Here is a 20,036-nt window from a genome sequence, read left to right as displayed (position 1 = left end):
TGTGTATTCATATATTCATTAGAGCCTTGAAGGAGATTCAGTAGCCTTAAAATCCTAATTTAATTGTAGAGTCATATCATGATGTCCTTTAAATAAATCAGTGAGTGAAGAACCAACATCGACCACAATTCGACCATAATCACTAGTTGAATAAAGGTTGAAAAGGGATCGACGCGCCGTCGTCGGTCGCCTTCCATTCAACGTTGAATCGACCTGGAACAGTATGAGCAAACTGCCGTTGAATCGACCAAAATTCGACCATAATCACTAGTTGAATAAAGGTTGAAAAGGGGTCGACGCGCCGTCGTCGGCCGCCTTCCATTCAACGTTGAATCGACCTGGAACAGTATGAGCAAACTGCCGTTGAATCGACCAAAATTCGACCATAATCGTTGAATAAAGGTTGAAAAGGGATCGACACACCGTCGTCGTTGACCTCCCATTCAACGTTGAATCGACGGTGGACAGTATGAGCAAACTGACGTTGAATCGACGCCCGGTCTCAACGCTGATTCAACGTGTTTTGGTTGAAAATACGGAGGTTGATTCACCGTTGATTCAACGCTCTTTTGCTGTCTGGGGAGGGACCAAATTATGTGTTTTTGGTAGGGCGGTGTTGGTACCATGCGAAATCACTATTCACTGGATGAAGAGTCGACAATGCGCTAACAATGTTAAGCTTATGTCTTATCTAGAAGTATCGTTTACCGTTAACCATGAACAAATTATCGACTAAATTAATGATTTTATGCGTGCGTGAATGCAGTGCAATATTTTATCTGACAAGGAACTAACTCAACTTAGTATTCCAAAACCCTACGATGGTAATTCAGATGTAAAAGGTTGTGAAGAGGGCCCCTAGCTCACTGAGGGCCTATATTCCTATGAAGGTGTCAAGTCATTACCAACCCAGTCTTTAATTAATGAATTATCCATAATTCGTCACACCGGGGCCAATATATGGGTTTAATATAGCTTTTGATATTTATTGACAATGTGTGTTTTATTTCGATTAATAAATATTGAGATAATATTATAGCAATGAGAGGTTATGAATAAATAAAAGACAAGCTATGATAATTGTAACATTAAATTTAAAATTGCATACAAGACTAGGTTATGACGTTATTAGGCCTTTAATAACATTCGTTGTGACCTAAGTCTATCTGTCCTTTATCAAATTCAAAACATCAACAGCAGTATCCAGTATTTTCGCACAATCGAAAAAGAAATGCTAACCATTGTCCATTTTTTTGTTTAGCATAGGCCTATATAGGGACACACACACAAACACACGCACACACACCCACACACGCACACGCACACACACACACACACACACACACACACACACACACACACACACACACACACACACACACACGCACACACAGTGTATCATTTTATTCAGGAAATGGAATAATATAAATATTGCATAAAAGCCTACCTAGCCTATTCTAGTCAGGGTGTTGTATTGTAATTTAACCTACAAATAACTCAGACGGCTTCATGCAATTTTATAAATATTATTTATATCCTTTTTACAATTGGGATATCGGCCAAGTCCTACTTCTTAACATAAATAATAATAATATTACTGGCATATATTTTAAAACTAATTTGAAACTCTAAACGACTCGGAACATTTATGTGGGCTCAACGGGAGTGTAGGCCGATAGGTGCCTCAATCAATCAAACAGGCGGATCCAAAAATACAATGGGCCAAGAATGGATCCCCTGTCCCGATGAACCGTGGAAAACGATGCGTAAAATCGCGCCCTCTCCGCCCCAGTAGCACCAGTTATGGCCCATGTTCATATCCTAATCAAATCAATGTCATGTGTCGAGCCCTATATATCGTGCTTCACTTTTTTTCTGCAAATGTTTGACCTCAGCCCTCCATTTCATCATCGCAATCACTTAGGAGAGAGAGTTCATCTGCACAGCATCGCCTCGGAGCGTCGAGGAGATCTGGGTCCCGTTCCTCTGAGAACCGACGTACCGCTCGGCTCACTGTTGTCAACCTGAAGGGGGGTTTGGGTGTTTGGTTCCTGGAAAAGATCTGAATCGTGTTATAATCAGAGCCAGCTGCAGCCGAGTGTAAGCCGAGTCGCTTGAGTGTGTGTACGCGCACGCGTATTTGTGTTCATTGGTTTGAGGTCGGGGAGAGAGGGTATCGGTTCGCTACCCATTCCGAAAGTAAAGAAAAAAAAAAAGAAGAAGGAAAAAAAAACGAAAGCTTGGACTTTATTTTTTCCTTCCTTTGACATTTGTAGGCATGGAGGCAGAGGCGTGTGTTTCATACAGCGACATGACATCCATGGATCCGTATTACAGCTCCTCCGCAACGCAAGGTAGGGAGCACCAAGGCAACGCGTTCAGGACGTCCCAAACGGGGGACAGCAAAGCCTTCAGCCCGGCGATCTGGCCCCACAAAGGTCACGCGTACGGAGACAAGTCCCGCGGTCCGTTCCAACAGGAGGGCATTCATCAGTCATTGGATGCCAGTGTCGGGGAAGGCACCTTCAGCAAACACCACCTCTTCATGCAGAGATCTTATTGCAAAACCCCCTCCGAGGAAGCCAAACTTCACCAGGGACACAACGGCGCGCTCATCCACTGCTATGGTGAGTACGATGCGATGCACAACGCACCCCAAAAAACACGTCTGCTGGTGTGTTTGTTTTTTTATCTAGTTGGCTTTTTTTGGGGTTTGTCTATTCTTTGTCGAACACATTTCTATCGTTTCGCGCAATGCCCCAAACCCATACGTCTCCATCCTCCAATGGGGCCACCAAGTCAAATGTGGGTCCAATTTGTTTCTATACAGAATGAATTGTGGGCTGCAGACTATCACTGGACGATCACTGTCATGTCGTTAACGAGTGGCTTCTACACAACTATCACGTTTTCCCATTTGATGATCGAATTAAAGCTTCGTTTAATGCGATAATCTTCATTGCAGTCCTCAATTTTAAAAGTGAATAGGACAATTGAGTTAACACGTTTTCAGACAGCAGTATAAAGGGGTCTCTGGACCACCACGTTTATTGACACTCGGTTTAACTTGATTGTTATGTCAGTGAACCTATATGTCTTAAGTTTGTGACTTTGCTCGGTACGTAGAGGCTAAATCATAAAGACATACATTTAGCCTACATTTGTCCATTAAGCAGATGCTTTTATTCATAGAGAATTTCTTTTGTCGGTATTTAATTTCTTATTTAAAAAAAAAAAAGGAAATAGCATAATTGGAAAAGGAAATAGTCAATTTGATGTAATTTCTTGATATGACCGTTCTGCTGAGGACAAATAAAAGTGGGAAAACAATAAGGTGGACAGTCAATTTGGAGGGTTAATTGATAATTATCGCACATCGCTGCATCGAACAACTTGTGGTCGAGCTTGCTCAATGCTCAGTCAGCTAAAATATAGCATTCAGATAGGCCTATAGATAATATAGTAGGCCTATTGGAAATTGCAAACACCTTTTTTGTACACGACACATGCGTGGAAAATTTGAATCGAAAGACGATCAATTTATTGGAGGGAAAAGTACACAAATGTCGTGCAGACGTTATCAAGAATATTTCTGCTTTCATTTAATTAAAGAAGGTCTAATAAAAAGATTAGTAGGCCATTATTTGATCATCACATGCATGGTAACTCTGCGTTGGCCAATCGCAGTCCGGGGCACAACTAAAGTAAAAAAAAAGAACAAAATACAATAATGATACTAATATATTTATGATTATAATTATTATGATTCTAATAATAATAATAAAAACGCTAATGATAATAACTAACGCAAATAGGTGCCCCACTCAAATATTCCACTTATTAAAAAACAATAGACCTAATATAAAAATGTATTTAGAATTCTGTAAAGTTTAGGCCTACATGACAATATACATGACAATCTTTTTTTCTTCTTCTTTTAAGTCATCGAAAGTAGTGAGTGAATGTCTCTAACCAAACCAAACCCCGAAAAAAAAGTCTTCAGTTTGTTATTCTGAATATTATGCAGGCTAAATATCCATCGAGATGATTTAAATCAAACTGACACAACATTAGAAGGACATTTAAAAAAAAAAAAAAGGTTTCCTCACTTGAAATCATGTGCACCATAAATCTCTTAGCCTAAAGATGATTGCAAAAGGACATTCTTTATGCACTTCAGCGTTTGTTTCGTTTCAGCTTGCATCATCCACTAGTTTTACTGCGTGTAATTGTTATCTTATGCAACTTTTGAGAAAGAGAAATATGTGAGGCAGATGGGAAACTCCGCGATGGAAGTCCTCCGACAGCAGTGAGTGATACAGTTGCGTAAAACACCAGAATGGAGACAAGAAAGGAGAACGGCGCTGCGAGAGTTCGAGCGATAACGCAAATCATATGTCAGCGACACATGATTTGCGGATGACATTTGCGCCTCCATAACTTTCATACCGTCTCCAATTAAGTTCCCTCAACTCTCCGACGCAATAATAAATAGTCCGACGTTATCACTCAATTACTTGAGATGTGTTAATAATCGAATACAATACATTGTCGACAATACACATTTTAATTTACTGGAAAATTCATTATTTGGGGCTGTTTGCAAACATCAAAGTTGATTTTGGGTAAAAAAGTAAGTAGGCCAAATAAGTAAGAAAAGTCTGTCAATATTAAACCAAATAGTAAACCAAGGAATCAAATAAGTTTAATCGAATAATGCTTGTGATTATAAAGTATTCAAGCCTGTATGCTTACATTATACAATATGCAGTACTAAGACAGACAATTACATCACCATAAACCTAGTTGAAGTCATTATATCATAATGGTTATTCAATATCTTTCATAAATCATGCGCAATAAACATTCACAAATGTATTTATTTGTATCTTCTAACATTGAAGGGTGAACAGAGAGAGAGAGAGAGAGAAAGAGAAAGAGAGAGAGAGAGAGAGAGAGAGAGAGAGAGAGAGAGAGAGAGAGAGAGAGAGAGAGAGAGAGAGAGAGAGAGAGAGAGAGAGAGAGAGAGAGAGAGAGAGAGTCAAAGAGAGAACGACAGAGAGTCAGAGTGAGCGAAAGAGAGAGAGAGCGCAAGAGCGAGAAAGAGAAGAGAGGGAACGAGGGAGGGCGAGGGCCTTTAAGAGCACCAGAGAAAATCAATTTAAAACCCCAGGGCCTGAAGCAGAACCTTTTGCAACATTCTGGCTCCAGTTAAATCCAATACAGATTTAACCTAAAACAAAATAAAATAAATCCTCTGGATGCAATCCTAACGGCATTGTTTCATTTGTTTCCTCTGTATATGTTGCTATTATATTCCCCCATCAGACTGCAGTTGATACAACCTTCAATTGAAGAGATACTGCACTTAACAGTGTGCAGAACCATTATACCGTTTCTCCTTTAGCTGAAATCAGCTCTGTTCAACGTGTGGTGCTGCTTGCGGTGGGACGGAGATCAGTCAGTATGCACCAGGCCCTGGCGTTGAGCCTGTCATCTGGTCTCCGTGCACCAAACAACATGCCTTTAGCCTATAGCTAACCATTCCTAATGGCCGTCTCCATTGAGTGGCTGGGGCAGCGGGGCTGTAATGGGAACCAGCCCCTGGCACGGCCGCCACAGCCCAGACACGGCCCACGTCAGCAGGTTGATGACATGAGTGGAGGTGACATGGGCTCAGGATCGTTTTACCCTTTGCTTGAGTTTTTTTGTTTTAGTTGTATGGGATTTGGCTTAGGAGCTGCACGGCTGAATGAGAGTGACTGCATGGGTGGATTCATTCTGTGTCTTGCAGGAATATACAGTATAACCTGTTTCACTCATCGTTAGAGAAAATAGGCTGATGTGAACTTGTTCTGGGCTGGAAATTATTGTTTTAAGAAAAAATACATGCAACATGGATGCATCGATCTTGAACAGATAATAAATACTGAAAATGTGAGGAGAGTTATGTTTGTTCTTAGAGTGTCAGACAGAGAGCAGAATACTGGAGAGAAAGCCTCCAGTGGGATGGATTTAGAGAGATTGAGAGAGAGAGAGTGAGAGAGAGAGAGAGAGAGAGAGAGAGAGAGAGAGAGAGAGAGAGAGAGAGAGAGAGAGAGAGAGAGAGAGACTAAGGATATACACAAATAGAGAGGTGAGTTATCAGTCTCTCCGGTGCTCCTGTGTGCAGTCATTGTTTTGACACAGTCGTCATATTCTAAAGCCCAATGAGATGAATGGTGGACCATCCCTCTTTGCTCGTGTTCTTGGAAACTCAAAGTGGATTTCTACATGTTCGTCGGTCACTAAAGGAGACCTGTATAGAATTTCTTATCCATTAACATCTGAGCTGCTGTTTTTATTTTATTTTTCAACCCACTGTCAAGGAAGGAAACCAAGTTCATGAGATCTTAGCCCCTGTCCTTGCAAGGTAAAACAAACTTACTCTGCTATAGTTGTGTGAGTTCTGTGTTAGTTTTTAATCATTTATTTCAGTAATTATTGTGGAGGTATTTCTCTCTCGTTTCATGTCAGGCTGTTCCTTGGGCCTAATTGATGGTGTTCATTAAACACAGTAGGCTGACCCACGCCACCCCATACAATGTGTGGTGCAAGCAGGCACCACATCGCTTAACAGCCATTTAAATGACACTTTGATGTTTCCCCTGCAGTTTTCAACTGTGTATAATGTAATGGCTGTCCACACCCGAGTGTCGGACGGCTGAGATTTAACGAGGGGCCCTTCATCGTCCCGCAACCGACCATGAAAGCCCAGCCGATGCACATAAACCTATAGAAATACGAGCATAGTTAGAATAACAATTAGGAAGGTGTGAAAACATTGTTGTGGAATTCATGTTCATCCAAAAAAAAGTTGTGGAATGTGATTACATGGCTCATTATAGTGAAAAAGTGTATGCTAATTGATTGTTTGTTTTTCACCCAAAATTTGTCAATATTAAGCATCATTTTGTCGTTCGAAGTTAACTGGAAGTTAATGTCAGCCCTAGTACAGCTGGCAGCACAATCAACAGACACCTTAAATGTATAAATACATTTAAAGGTGTTTAGTTTGTAGTATTGAGTGGCATCGAGTGGAACAGACTTTACGGAAATTGAAATATAATATTAATAGGTTTGTTTTAATTAGTGTATAATCCCATGAAAATATGAATTGTTGTGTGTTCGTGACCATAGAATGAGCCATATATATAAACGGAGCGGGCCCTCATCAATGGCAGCCCACCTGTTGCACCACCATGTTTCTACAGTAGCCCATAACGGACAAACAGCTCCACAGAGGATGCGTTTGAAGCAAAAAAGGGTGCGTTGTATCTGCATGACAACATCCCATTGGTGATTATTTTCAAGCAACTTCGTTTTTCTTGAAGTTATAATGAGTGACGTTGTGCATGGGATGTGCCACACAATGTGACGTCATACTATGTGGCCTAGAAGCTTAACTGTCTCGGATGCAGAGCATACATCAAATTCCACTTCTGGCCAGACGAAGCACCACTCATCCACACACACACACACACACACACACACACACACACACACACACACACACACACACACACACACACACACATACACACACACACACACACACACACACACACACACACACACACACACACACACACACACACACACACACACCGTGGCGTTATACTAGAATTGTCTTAGAAGCTTAACCCTCCCTAGGACATGTCTCATATAGCCAGTGAAGACGAGCATTCTCCGTCCCTCCAGCAAAATCTGCCGAGAGGATTCAATTATAGTTTTACTATTTAGTCCAAGTGTAAAATAGTGTGGCGGAAGGCAGTTCGCAGATGAGTGGGATTATTATAAATGGTGGTGAATTCTTTCATTCATCCAAGTTTTGGCGAGATTAGATTTTAGAGATGGGTTTTACCCATTCGATTATTTAAAATAGCCTATCACAGTTTCAGAGAAAGCTGGTAGGCCTATCTAAAACAAAACTGTTGCGATACACCTGCACACTATCATGTATTCAAAAGCATCCAATATTCACGTACCGCAGTGCAAGTAAACATTGGCTTGTAGCGCTGACTGCTATCAGGTGAATGATCAATAGTTATAAAAGATAACGATAATTGTGGGTCCATGAATGTAGTTTATCACTACAGATACAGAAAGATGTCCTACACCATGTACAGTGACCACGCTCAATGTGACAAAGATACCCGATTGTAATTGTTTAAACCAATTTTTGAGCCGTCAACGATTTACAGTGGTGCGATTAAAATGAATGTTGCTTTTCTCAATACAGGAATACTTACTGGAACTTTACAAAATACAGGCCACCGTAGTTGTTGGAAAAGGAGGGTTATCCAGTTGTTTAGTGTCTGCAACCTCACCGCTAGTTACAATAGAATTATACACACTGGACCTTAATGTACTTACTTACATAACATTTTTTTTTAATGGGGATCACATAAAAAAAAAAGCACAATTACCATCTCCGGGCGTTTCCTTGTTTAATCAGGATGCTGAGAGGGGTTTGGCCCTGCCCCCCCAAGTGTTCACCTCGGGGTAGCACCCCCGAACCAGCAACGATGTTCTGATGGCAGGGATAACAAGAAGGAGAGTGTCACCATACACCAGCGCTGCCTAAGCCGCCAGTGGCATAGCGGATAAACAAGGGCCTTTGATCAGCGGGGGGAAGGAAAAGCCCCAGATCTCAAACAGGCAGAGTCGGGGGACCTTTGGGGGGGGGGGGGGGGGGGGGGGGGGGAGACATGATGGAATAACCAGAGCATATTTGTGCTTGGGAGAATAAAAAGAAATGCTCTTGGTCCTTTCATGCCTAACAGGATCTGTCAGTATTTGGCCAGCAAAGAAATGCTAGGATCTTGTGAGACTCCTCCACCATAACATTGGTTCTGACCCCCCCCCCCCCCCCCACACACACACACACACACACACACAATACCAGTGAAAGGCCAGGTATCCTGCAAGGTTGGGGATAAGCGGCATCCAGAGGCTATGGGAGTACACAAACCCTTCAACAATGTGTTTATTACATGTTCATCTTGTCACTAGTCACGTCAGTAAAACGCCAGGGCATATTAGACTAGTGACTAACACGACTGAAATTTTTTTTGCAGGGTCTGGTCGCCAATGATAACAGGCGTGAGCCTCAGCAGGTCTAGAGTGAGGGAGCATTGTGAAGGTTGGAATTGATGCTGGCAACAGAACGGCCTCCTGGTCTCTACTGCATGCTTCTTTGAGATCTGTTCCCTGTTTGGCCTTCGCAAGAAATCTTGTTTTCTGTTGTACAATTCCTGTGTGTGTACAAGTGCACACGTGCATGGTTGCATGACGTGAACGTGTGTGTGTGTACGAATTTAAAAAAGTGTGCCCCAGAAGTTCCAGGATTGTTCCTTTTGATTTATGCAAATCAAAGAAATTGATTGATATTCTTCCTGACAGCAACAGGACAACCGAACCGTTCCATTAAAGTGCATAGTATTCTCTGTCCCCACTAGAAAGCACAAGAGAAGGACACTTCCCAGGGAGCGTTGGCAATACTCAACTGCCCATTTGAGTCAAACCTGAAACCACTATATAAACATCCACATATGAAATATGGCAGGAAGAGTTTCCAACACAACTGAGTGATGCATGTGTATGTAAACATCTAAAAAAGGAGCCATGGTGTATAACTGATGTTTGTCCTGACTGGAGAGTAGGATGGGAATGGTGCTGTCGAAGACTAAGGCTTGAGGAACATTGTGCAGTTGGCTGCCAACCTCGGATAGCAGACTGACACACGCAGGGCTATGGAAATTTACGATCAGTAAAGTTGTCTGAAGTTTGTTCAGGCACGCGGGAGTCATGGGGATCGTGTGCATGTGTGTGTGTGTGTGTGTGTGTGTGTGTTTGTGTGTGTGTGTGTGTGTGTATATGTGTGCGTGTATGAGAGAGAGGTGGACAGAAAGAGTGTGACTTTTCCACGGCCAAAAGAATCACGAACATCAAATGCCTGTTGAAAGAAGGTTGCCAGGTGACTTTGCAGCTCTGCGGACCGAAAATATGAAATGTATGGTTTCAATAATGACTAAAATCCAGAAGGAAACAAGGTGGAGCTGCAGCCAACATGTCTTTTCCCCATCAAACAACTGCATGATATATGAACTGAAACGCTCTCCCAGCAGATTACACAGCCCATTCACACAATTGTTCACATAAACGACCACTTAGAGCAAGTCATTCTGTTTCGCCTCGGCCTATCAAAACTCATCCATTACTGCCTCGATCTTCAAATACTCACAAACGATACCTCAAGTCTCAGGAAATCGTGTATAAACACAAAATCGAATATCCCTGACACACGCATCCGTCTTACTTTGTCTTTATAGTTCCTCGAGAGCACACGACAAACGATGTGAACGATTGTTCGTTCACGGCTTGACGTTTAAATAACGCCACCAGTAATAACAATGCTGTTCCCTCCGCTCCGCCCCCCCCCCTGCAGGTAAAAGCAGCTCGGCCCTGACCGACTCTGACCTAGCGCCCACCTCTGACTCCCCGGGAATGGACGGCGGCTACCTGAGCGCCAAGGACCAGGGCGGCCACAAGGGCCCGTCCGACAGGGCGGCGGGCGGCGCCGGCGACCCCGCCGCCACCTCGCTGGACCTCAAGGGCGACGGGCCGGGGGACAGCAACAAGGGCAAGAAGAGGCGGAACCGCACCACCTTCACCAGCTACCAGCTGGAGGAGCTGGAGAAGGTGTTCCAGAAGACGCACTACCCGGACGTCTACGCCCGCGAGCAGCTGGCCCTGAGGACGGACCTGACGGAGGCCCGCGTGCAGGTAGGAGCCGACGGAGGAGCCGCCTGCTTTCAATCACAGCCACGGGAGCGCAGGGGGAGGACAGGCCCGCCGTTGAAATACAAGCTTATTTATCTTCCTGGTCGAGTGTCATAAAAAAAGCACCGAATGATGAATGGGTCTCTCAGCGTGTGCACCTCACCAGAGATAATGTCACTCAGAGGAACAGAGGCACAGATTTATCTGATGATGTGGGAGTTCGAGGTGGGGAGGCAGCTGAGGGGAGTAGGAGCATAACATAGCATAGTGGGGCCGGGGGGGGGGGGGGGGTGCGTGTTGGGGGGAGGGGGGTTTGGCCGGCCTCTGCCTCATATGTTCATTGTCAAGAGAGCAGATTTTTCATCAACATATGAGCAGACACTCTGTGGAGCCTGTATGGCCTGTGGCTGAACCATGAGACTCCTGGACCTGTGATCTCAGCCCTGCTCCGGGCTGGACGGGGCCCCCGAGGGCCCAGGGGCCCTTCCCGTGACCTCAGAGCCTCATTTGCATACAATGACCCTTCATGACCCTGCATTCCAAAAGGATAGCCAACGCTTATAACAAATAAGTATCCCTGTGTGCACGTGCGTGTGTATCTTGCGTGTGCGTAATGTGAGCGGGTATCTTATGTGTAATATGAACGTTTGCGTGTGTGTATGTGTATGTGTGGGTGTGGGTGTGCGTGGGTGTGTGTGTGCTTGTCTGTGTGCGTGTGCACATGGCTTGTGCATCAGAGACGACGAAAAGCCCCAGGATTCCCAGTGTTTTTCTTTCATTAATATCCTGTTCGGCAAAGCATGTGTCCCTGTGATGATCTCTTGGGTTGGTGTGAAACCCTTCACTTTGACTTTAAGCAGGCCAACGGTCCTCGCTTTGTCATCTGTCCCATTCACACGCTTGCCGATGCAACAATAGTTGAGTCATGTTTGAAAAATTGGACAACAACATGGCAGATATGAGTCAACATACAAGCAACGTTGGAAACACTGCTGAACCTTTCCCCGAAATGTGTTAGTCTTTGCTGGTGAGAGTGGTTAACTTTGTTGATATCAGCAAAGCAAGCTCAAAGGCCCTTTGGCTGGGGCGCTTCATTTTCTCAAGTGTTAACGACAATCGAAACGTCTTGTACAACAATATTAGACACAGATTAAAATCGTTTCTTCTTTCTTTCAACATGACATTTCTGGAACACTGATCAGAACGAGCCTAAGGCGCTTGAATCACAGGAAATGTGTGCAGCCAAAGGGTTATAACTCAGCTCTGAGAGACTCTGAAGGTATGCCGGTCTGCGCTGCGCCTCAACAGCATCACAGGCCTGCCGGGCTTCAAGTGGACCGGGCTTTGTGGCCCCTAGATCTCCCAGCGGCCCTCTTAAACACTCAAGTTAAAAAAAAAAAAGATAAAAGACCCAGGAAGCCTCCTCGGTTAAAGGACGGGTCTGTGAAACTCTCTTACACCGGTCAGTCACACGGAGAGGAATTCACAGCTCATGAATTTAGGTTGGAGGTGGACAGACGGTGTTGTAACGAACAGGGGGAGGAAACGGCTGAACTGCCTATATACAATACTGGTAGAAGGCACAATGTCGAACGCTCCGTTTTCAATCTATCTTTTGGCAGCGCATATGAGCCTAAACTACCGACATGTCAAACAACGTCCTCTTGGGGTTCTCGAATAACAAAACAGGAGATGTTTGGTTTATAAATAAAAAGAGACTAGGGATTGTTTGTTTTTGGATCCTTCCACTTTCAAAGGGAGAAAGTAGGCTCAGCTCTGAGGCATATGCGCCGCAGATACATCGGAAGGTCAGAGTTCACAAGGTCAGGGGTTCCAACAACATCCCATCCTTCAACTCACTGTCCTGTCCGACCCCGGCACTCCCACTGCTCCCACAGAACCAGGATGGCTTCTTCAAACCAGGGACCCCCCATCAGGCAAACACAGGTGTCCGTTAGTGAGATATCGATCCAAACCATAGATAGTCTCTGGTACGACACACGATTGGCTTGCACCAGTACAGCCAAAGAAAATAGAACCTCAACCTCAACCGACATACATTCTGCATCTCTTTGTTCTCCAAGAATACAGAATGATAACCCGTGTCCAAAGCATCCATGTAACAGCTGGCAACATAAGGTATTGGAAAATATCAACATGAGTTTGGAAAGTGATGTGTGGAAGTGGTTATAGCTATTGGGCTAGCCAGACCTCGTGCTTATAGAGTGTTCTAGAAAACCTGGGCTACCTTCACAGGGGTTTGTTCCTCGTGACAACACTGTTGCGTGGAGGTTGACGCGAGCTGCAGAAGCAGGTTATCAATCCTCGGACGGGGTCAGAGACTTCAAAGTGTTTCAGCTACGTACAGTTCTCCTGCTGAGAAAGTGTTTGGCAGCACCTCTGCACTCTCTCTATGGACTGCAACATAAATAAAGGCTCACTGTAACTCTCTCAGCTACTTTAGCTGTCAAGGTCTTTCCCAATTACTGTCAGAGCTGAGCATGCACAACACCAACATATGCACCTTTTGTATAATGGCCACCAGACCGTATTCTAAACAAAGGTCTAGGAGCGTATGACGGAGCAGCAGCGCTGGGACAGTGTAGGGAGGGACATGGGCTGGCCCATGATTCACTTTTCAGGTATTATTCCTGGCATAGAGCTATAGGAGTTGCTGCTGGAGCATATGGTGACCTATAGCACACCCCAAAGCAAAATAGGCAAGATGAAGTAAGGGTGAAGAAGAATGGACTTATCTGGAAAACATTGAAGTGTTTTCAATGCATGTGTCTGTGTTCTTTTGGTTGGCCGTTTGGGGGATTCAGCAGAAAGTTTGAACTATCAGAAGGTTCTAATCCAATCTCTCTTTCTCATTTCCCAAACTGACAGAAGCGGCTTATAAAAGATAATGAATGAAGAGTCTGGAAACATTCGGTCCTGTCGAATATTTCTCTTGCATTACTTTGTTTTGTAGCTTTCCAGATGTCAAACAACTTTCCCCTAGCCTTTAAGCACACGCCTGCAAAGTGGAACTAAACTTATCCTTCACCATCCAGGTGTGGTTCCAGAATCGTAGAGCAAAGTGGAGGAAGAGGGAGCGCTTCGGTCAGATGCAGCAGGTCCGAACCCACTTCTCCACAGCCTACGAGCTGCCCCTGCTGACACGCCCCGAGAGCTACGCACAGGTGAGCTACAGCCCCGGCATGGTCCCTACATATCTGCATAGACAATACAGATCCCCACAGGCAACACAGTTCATCATCGACAATAGAGGCAATACAGATCCCCACAGACAACACAGTTCATCATCGTCAATAGAGACAATACAGATCCCCATAGATAACACAGATCATCATCGACAATATAATTGATCATCGACAATAGATATCATCACAGACATTAGAGACCCCTATGGACAAAATAGATCTCCATAGAGAATAGAGATCCCCATAGACAACACAGATCCTCATCGACAATAGAGATCATCAAATGAAAATACAAAATGTTGAACATAGAAGTAGCCTACTAATCAAAAAACGATATGAAAACAATATTAAAACTTACATCCTTGCCCTCTGAGGAGAAAAGCGTGGATATCAATTCTGTTAGCACAATCAGTGTTGTGTGAGGGTTTGTTGTGGACAGACCTCCCAGGAGTGTGATCAGCTGGACTGACCACTGGACGGTTGGGCCGTGTGTGTGTGTGTTCCAGATCCAGAACCCGTCCTGGATCGGTGGCAGCAACAGCGCCGTGTCCCCGGTGCCCGGTTGCGTGGTGCCCTGCGACAACGTCAGCCCCTGCATGACCCCCCACCCCCACTCGGCCAGCGGGGTGTCCGACTTCCTGGGCATGTCCAACCCGGGGGGTCCGCACGTTGGCCAGGCGCACATGGGCGGCCTGTTCGGGGGTCCCCCTCCGGGCATGGGGGGCGGAGGCATCAACGGGTACGACCACAACATGGACCCCGACCGCAAATCCTCAAGCATCGCTGCCTTGCGCATGAAGGCTAAAGAGCACAGCGCGGCTATATCCTGGGCTACATGATGGGCTGTAGGCCTGCCGTCTGCTGGGACTAGGGATGGGGGGGGGGGACAGTGTCTACTTCAACTTGCCGCCAAGAGACTGGGCACTTAAAACGATAAGAATGATGGAGACAGTGACTACCTTGTGATGGAGACAGTGATGGAGGTGAATACGTGAAGGTAAATATGTTAATATATGGTTGGGAAAAAGATGATACATTGACTTTAAGAGGAAGGTGTGGTTCCTGTTTCAAACCAGTAGCTTGGGGCAGTCTTCTAGGCCTGTAGAGTGGAGGAAAGCACTAGCAATGAGGAGGAAGTGTTATGTTTTGTTTGCTGGGAAACTGTGGACATGTTACAGTGTAACTGTACAACCAAGGCCAATGCAAATTTGCATAGAAATGTACCATGTTGCAAATAAATCCCTGCACATATTTGTTACAAAAAAACCCAACAAAAACTGAAAAAAAGAATAACAAACACCAGGTAATGCTGTTTGTACAGAATTGTTTATTGGCATTTAGTCTTTTTTTTTTATGTTTCGGTATTTGTTGATTTTTTAAAACATGTTCATTATTTAAAACAATATTGTTTTTTCCTATGATTTTGGGAGTGATACTGAATTTGGCTTACATCCAAAGTTATTTCCATGTTCCAAAAAAAAGTAATACAAAATGCACATTATTCAAAGGTTAATGTTTATCTCCATCGCCACATGCAGAGTTGCGTAAAAAATGTGTTCAGACTCAAGATAGCTCAACAGGTTGGTGGCAAGGGTGTGCTGAACCGCTTCCAACACAAACCAAACAATCCCCTCTGACTCCTCTCCGCTGGTTTCACCACTGCACCCACCTCTTGCATGGGCCCTAACCTATAGATCACCCATCTTAAGTCAGACAGAAGAAGTGCGGTTTTCTTTTAGTTGTGGAGAGAGCAAGGAGGAGGACAGGGGAGGGGGGGGAGCGGCGAGTTCCACCTGCCTTACTGATGTCCGATGTAAGAGGAAGAGGAAGGCGGCAGGAGGAGTAGGAGGGGGAGGAGGTGCGTGCGTGCGTGTTGAGGAGTAGGAATAGGAGTAGGCGCCGGTCGCGGCGGGCGATCCTCACTGCTTTCTTAGGGAGCAGAGTTGGCCGTGGCCTGACTGCAGTAGAGACCCCGCTCTGTTTGACGAGAGGAAGGAGTGGAGTGGAAGTGGACCCGGCCTGTTCTAACCCCCCCCTCGTGCTTTTGGCTCTCTCGGGGGAGAGTGGGAAACAGCCCACTGTTCGGTGGCCCTTCTGCCAGGAATAACAGCCAGAGATCAGTAGCTGGCTACCTTTGAGGCAGGGGAGGCAGCGGCTGGAGTTTCACACACATTTGTTTGCGTTGACACTCTTCCCCAAATACTGAAAGGTTGGCAGTGTTTAGCAGCCTATGGGACAGAGCGGTCGATTGTCTGCGTGCTTTGCTTTGGTTTAATTGTTTGGAGGAAGAATTTTTATTATATATGACTTTGTCTTTTCAAAAGTGAGGTTACACGAGACACACAATTAAAGGCCTTATATACTTTCAAGAATCAAAGAAAGGAATAATACAGTTAAACACTTTAAGCCTATTGCTGTTGTACAGTGCATCCCAGGTCCTTTTTTAATTTATTGTGCAGTATTTCACTTTGCTGATGCTAAACACAAGCAAAACTCTCTGTAGCATCAACCAAGTATCCAATATTAGTTTAATCTCCATAACTCAAATTTAAAATATATCCTAGAATGTGTTGGACGACCTATAGCCCAAACAAGTTTTTATAGCTGCATTACTCCTTTAAGTCCTTCTTTCTAATGCTCTGATGAGGAAGATTTTAGTACGAATGAAGACCACACCCTGATGCGAGGAGACACATTGGATCAAATAAAGCCAACAGTGCCTTAAAAATAAGGTTATATTCCCTTAAGATTTTAAAATATCTATATTTTAGAGCTCTTTTTAATATGAACAGAAAATGTAGAATGACATTGTGGCCCGAAACATCATATTTGGCTAATCATAGCTGTATTGATGCTAAGATCAGCCTGAACGTGATGATATTAAACTATAGGCGGAAATAGCTTTGCTTGTTCTGCTCTAGCCTCATGTTGTCCCCATGCGACTGATAACCTCGATGCGGCCACTCAAGCTGAGCCGGGGGCTGAGCTGTCTGAAGTTTGAGCCCAGAGTCATTAATTTCTTGGCAGGAATCAGAACAGCAACGGTTTGAGTATAGAACCACCAGCATGCACGGATAAAGCATTCTAGCAGATCTGGTTCCCCTTTGGAAAATATGAAGAGACGTGTGAGCGGCAATGGTGTTGTTATGCAGAGACGAGCAGAGGAGAGGGATGAGGGAGGATGAGGTGCAGGTCAACAACATCTATTACTAGCAGAAATACATGTGGTACATTATGCGGTGCTTTTCTTTTTCCGGGTCTATATTTACCAACCAGCTTTAGATAGAGAGCTTATACTTTGAGCTACACCTCAAGGAAGCAATGGGCATTACTTAAACTGAACCACATGCACAGTTCGGTCTGTCAAGCAGGACTTTGGGGTAGAAGTGGTCGACATTGCCGATCACCTTGAGGGTTTCAGGCTCTCTGCAGCTTCATGTTCCTTCACGGTTACTACGAGTATAGAGGCAGAGTTGCAGGGCCCCCCCTGATCTCTATCAGAGTGGCTGCCGGTCGGGCTACAGCGTTGTTCCGCTGTTCTGGGAATGAAGGACAGTGCACACAGCTGTGCTCAGGGGGTAAATGCAAAACAAACATGCCTTACACATGCTTCCCCCCCCCCCCCCCCCTCCCCCCTCAGCTGTCATGGTTCTACTTTCAAAGGGACCCCCACCCATCCTTCCACTGGGGTCTCTTCCTCCTCCTCTCCCCCCCCCCCCCCCCCCCCCCCCCCCCCCCCCCCCTAAAGGCACAGCCGTGGAGCCCAGCCAAGCCAGGCAGGACTTTTAATTAACACTGGGACATGTGTACGGTGGCTTGTGGGATTGTGTGTCGGAGCAGACTTGGATGCCTGTCTTCTCCGGACAGCCATGGTCAAGCAGGACCCCGACAGTGGTCCCGGGGGTAAATTGGGGACGGTGAGAGAAACAGTTGTCAGGGCAAGTTGTATTGAGGACCTCTCAGATGGTACTGATTGTAGCCCAGGTCTGACACGATCAAGACACGACAATCTTTTATCCATTTTAAAACTCTGTTGTATTGGTACTTATTGCTTATTAATGGGGTGATATTATTCTCTAGAACGTTGCAGAAATCCCCTGTCTGGCTCCCAACGCCCTGAAGATGCCATATCTCATATTTCTCATTTTCAAATACTACTGAATTAGACAGTATCAGTATAGCGTGTATAAATCGTGTGGTATTGTGTGTGTGTGCATATTGAGTTGTATGTACATGCCTCATGGACTGGAACATATTGAGACCCCTGGAAATACTAATGTTGGATGCAATTTAAGTTTGATGTTTTGGAGTGTATCTTTGTGTTTATGTTTTCAGTGAAACCAGTACTTTCTGCATTGAGTTTACAAGCTTTTTTGTTACAAATTGTTACTTTCTTTTTTGTTTTGCCGAGATATGGAATAACTATATGAATGCGTTTCCCAGGTTTTTACAAGTTTTAAAGACTTTGAGCTGTCATACCAGGCTTTTAAAATGCCATGAATTTTTTATGTCCTCATATACGTTTTGTGTGCAAATAAAGTACATTAAGTTATTGCATTCGTATTTGTAATTGTCTTTGTTGAAGTCAGAAAAAGTCAGTAGCATTACAATGAAACAAAATGCATTGGAACAAACAACCCCTGCCTTAAATAATTACATGGGTGTACACTCAAGATATTCACGTAGCCAAATACATTTCAAAAAGATCATTTAAAATAATTTTAATCTGCATTGAAATCTAACTACCACAATTTTAAAGTCTTCGACAAGAAAAGTGTACAGTAGTTAGATCAAAGACTTCTGCTTACACCCATCTCAAATGCACACTTGCAGTAAAACCCTAGGTGTGATTGTTATTGCCAGTCTTTAATCCATGCACCGTTCTGTCTCTTGGATGCGACACGAGTTGCTGACACAGGATCGCACAAAGCATCGAGAATATCCCACTAATTAAAGATGACCAAAAATAAGACCTGCACCCTTTTGAACTGCTTACAGGGTGGATTAGGAGGACTATATTAACAACAGGTGACACTAGGGGGACTTGCAATGCCACAAATGGCTCCATTATGCCGTGGAAGGCCTGGTTCGGGCAGTCATTCACCGAATAAAATAGAGAGATGTATCGAAGGGGAAATCCTAAATATGTGCCCATGGTATGACCAAATAACCTGTACTTATGCAGTGAAAGTGAAAGCTTGTGAGAAGTCACGACAATATCCAGATATCATGTTTTTCATGTTTATTTAAAAGTTTTATTATATAGTTTATATAGATTTGTTTTTACAACACAAGTTATTTTAACACACACTATACATCTTACAAAAGTAAAAATTGTCCGCAAGCGTCACAAGGCAAAGGAAAAAGGTTTGAGTTCAATGCAATATTTATAATATTATAAACTTATAATTATACAATTATAGATATATATATAAATAATTGTATAATTATAGCAATTGCAAAGACAGAATAAAAAGGTTAAAAGCACTCGATTTCAAAATAAAGAGCGTTGTCAAACGCTAAAAAAGGAGGAAAATTTATAAATGACCAAATGTTTAATTCCCTTTTTGCTGTGCACATACATCAAATTTTAATAAATACGTCAAGCAGAGGAATATATTTAATGGTGTGCACATTATTAATGACCACTACTGAAATATCAGAGGACATTTGCTGAGAAGTGATTGAATAAACCCTGTTTAGTTTGGAAAATTCGGAATACACTAAACATGACCAGCAACAAAGTTTGCATTTGTTTTAAAGATGAACTTTGCGTCTCATCCATCAATGATATAACCCCCACATATCGCCAACAGTAAAATACCTGCAACTCTCACTAAGAACTTATAGAAAAGTAATTGATTGTTGCAATAACCTTTTCCAAACATCACAGCTTTATATACATATATAACCGTCATGTGACCATTCAAAAAAGAAGGGCTTTGGGAAATTAAAGAAGAAAATGAGCATCATAAATTACAATGACATTTTTACCCATTACAGTCA

The 20,036-nt window shown here is 43.8% G+C and overlaps 1 protein-coding gene across 1 annotated transcript; it reads left to right on the top strand.

The window, feature by feature from the left end:
- Positions 1 to 1,899: 1,899 nt before the first annotated feature.
- Positions 1,900 to 18,583, top strand: alx4a (ALX homeobox 4a). Its single transcript, XM_030378099.1, has 4 exons — positions 1,900 to 2,627; positions 10,490 to 10,827; positions 13,881 to 14,009; positions 14,537 to 18,583. The coding sequence occupies exons 1-4, from the start codon at positions 2,279 to 2,281 to the stop codon at positions 14,867 to 14,869; spliced, it is 1,149 nt and encodes a 382-aa protein (XP_030233959.1). The 5' UTR covers positions 1,900 to 2,278; the 3' UTR covers positions 14,870 to 18,583.
- The last annotated feature ends 1,453 nt before the right edge of the window (positions 18,584 to 20,036 follow it).

Source organism: Gadus morhua, chromosome 14 (genome assembly GCF_902167405.1).
Source record: "Gadus morhua chromosome 14, gadMor3.0, whole genome shotgun sequence".
Lineage (NCBI taxonomy): Eukaryota > Metazoa > Chordata > Actinopteri > Gadiformes > Gadidae > Gadus > Gadus morhua.
This window is presented reverse-complemented; position numbering and strand designations above follow the sequence as displayed.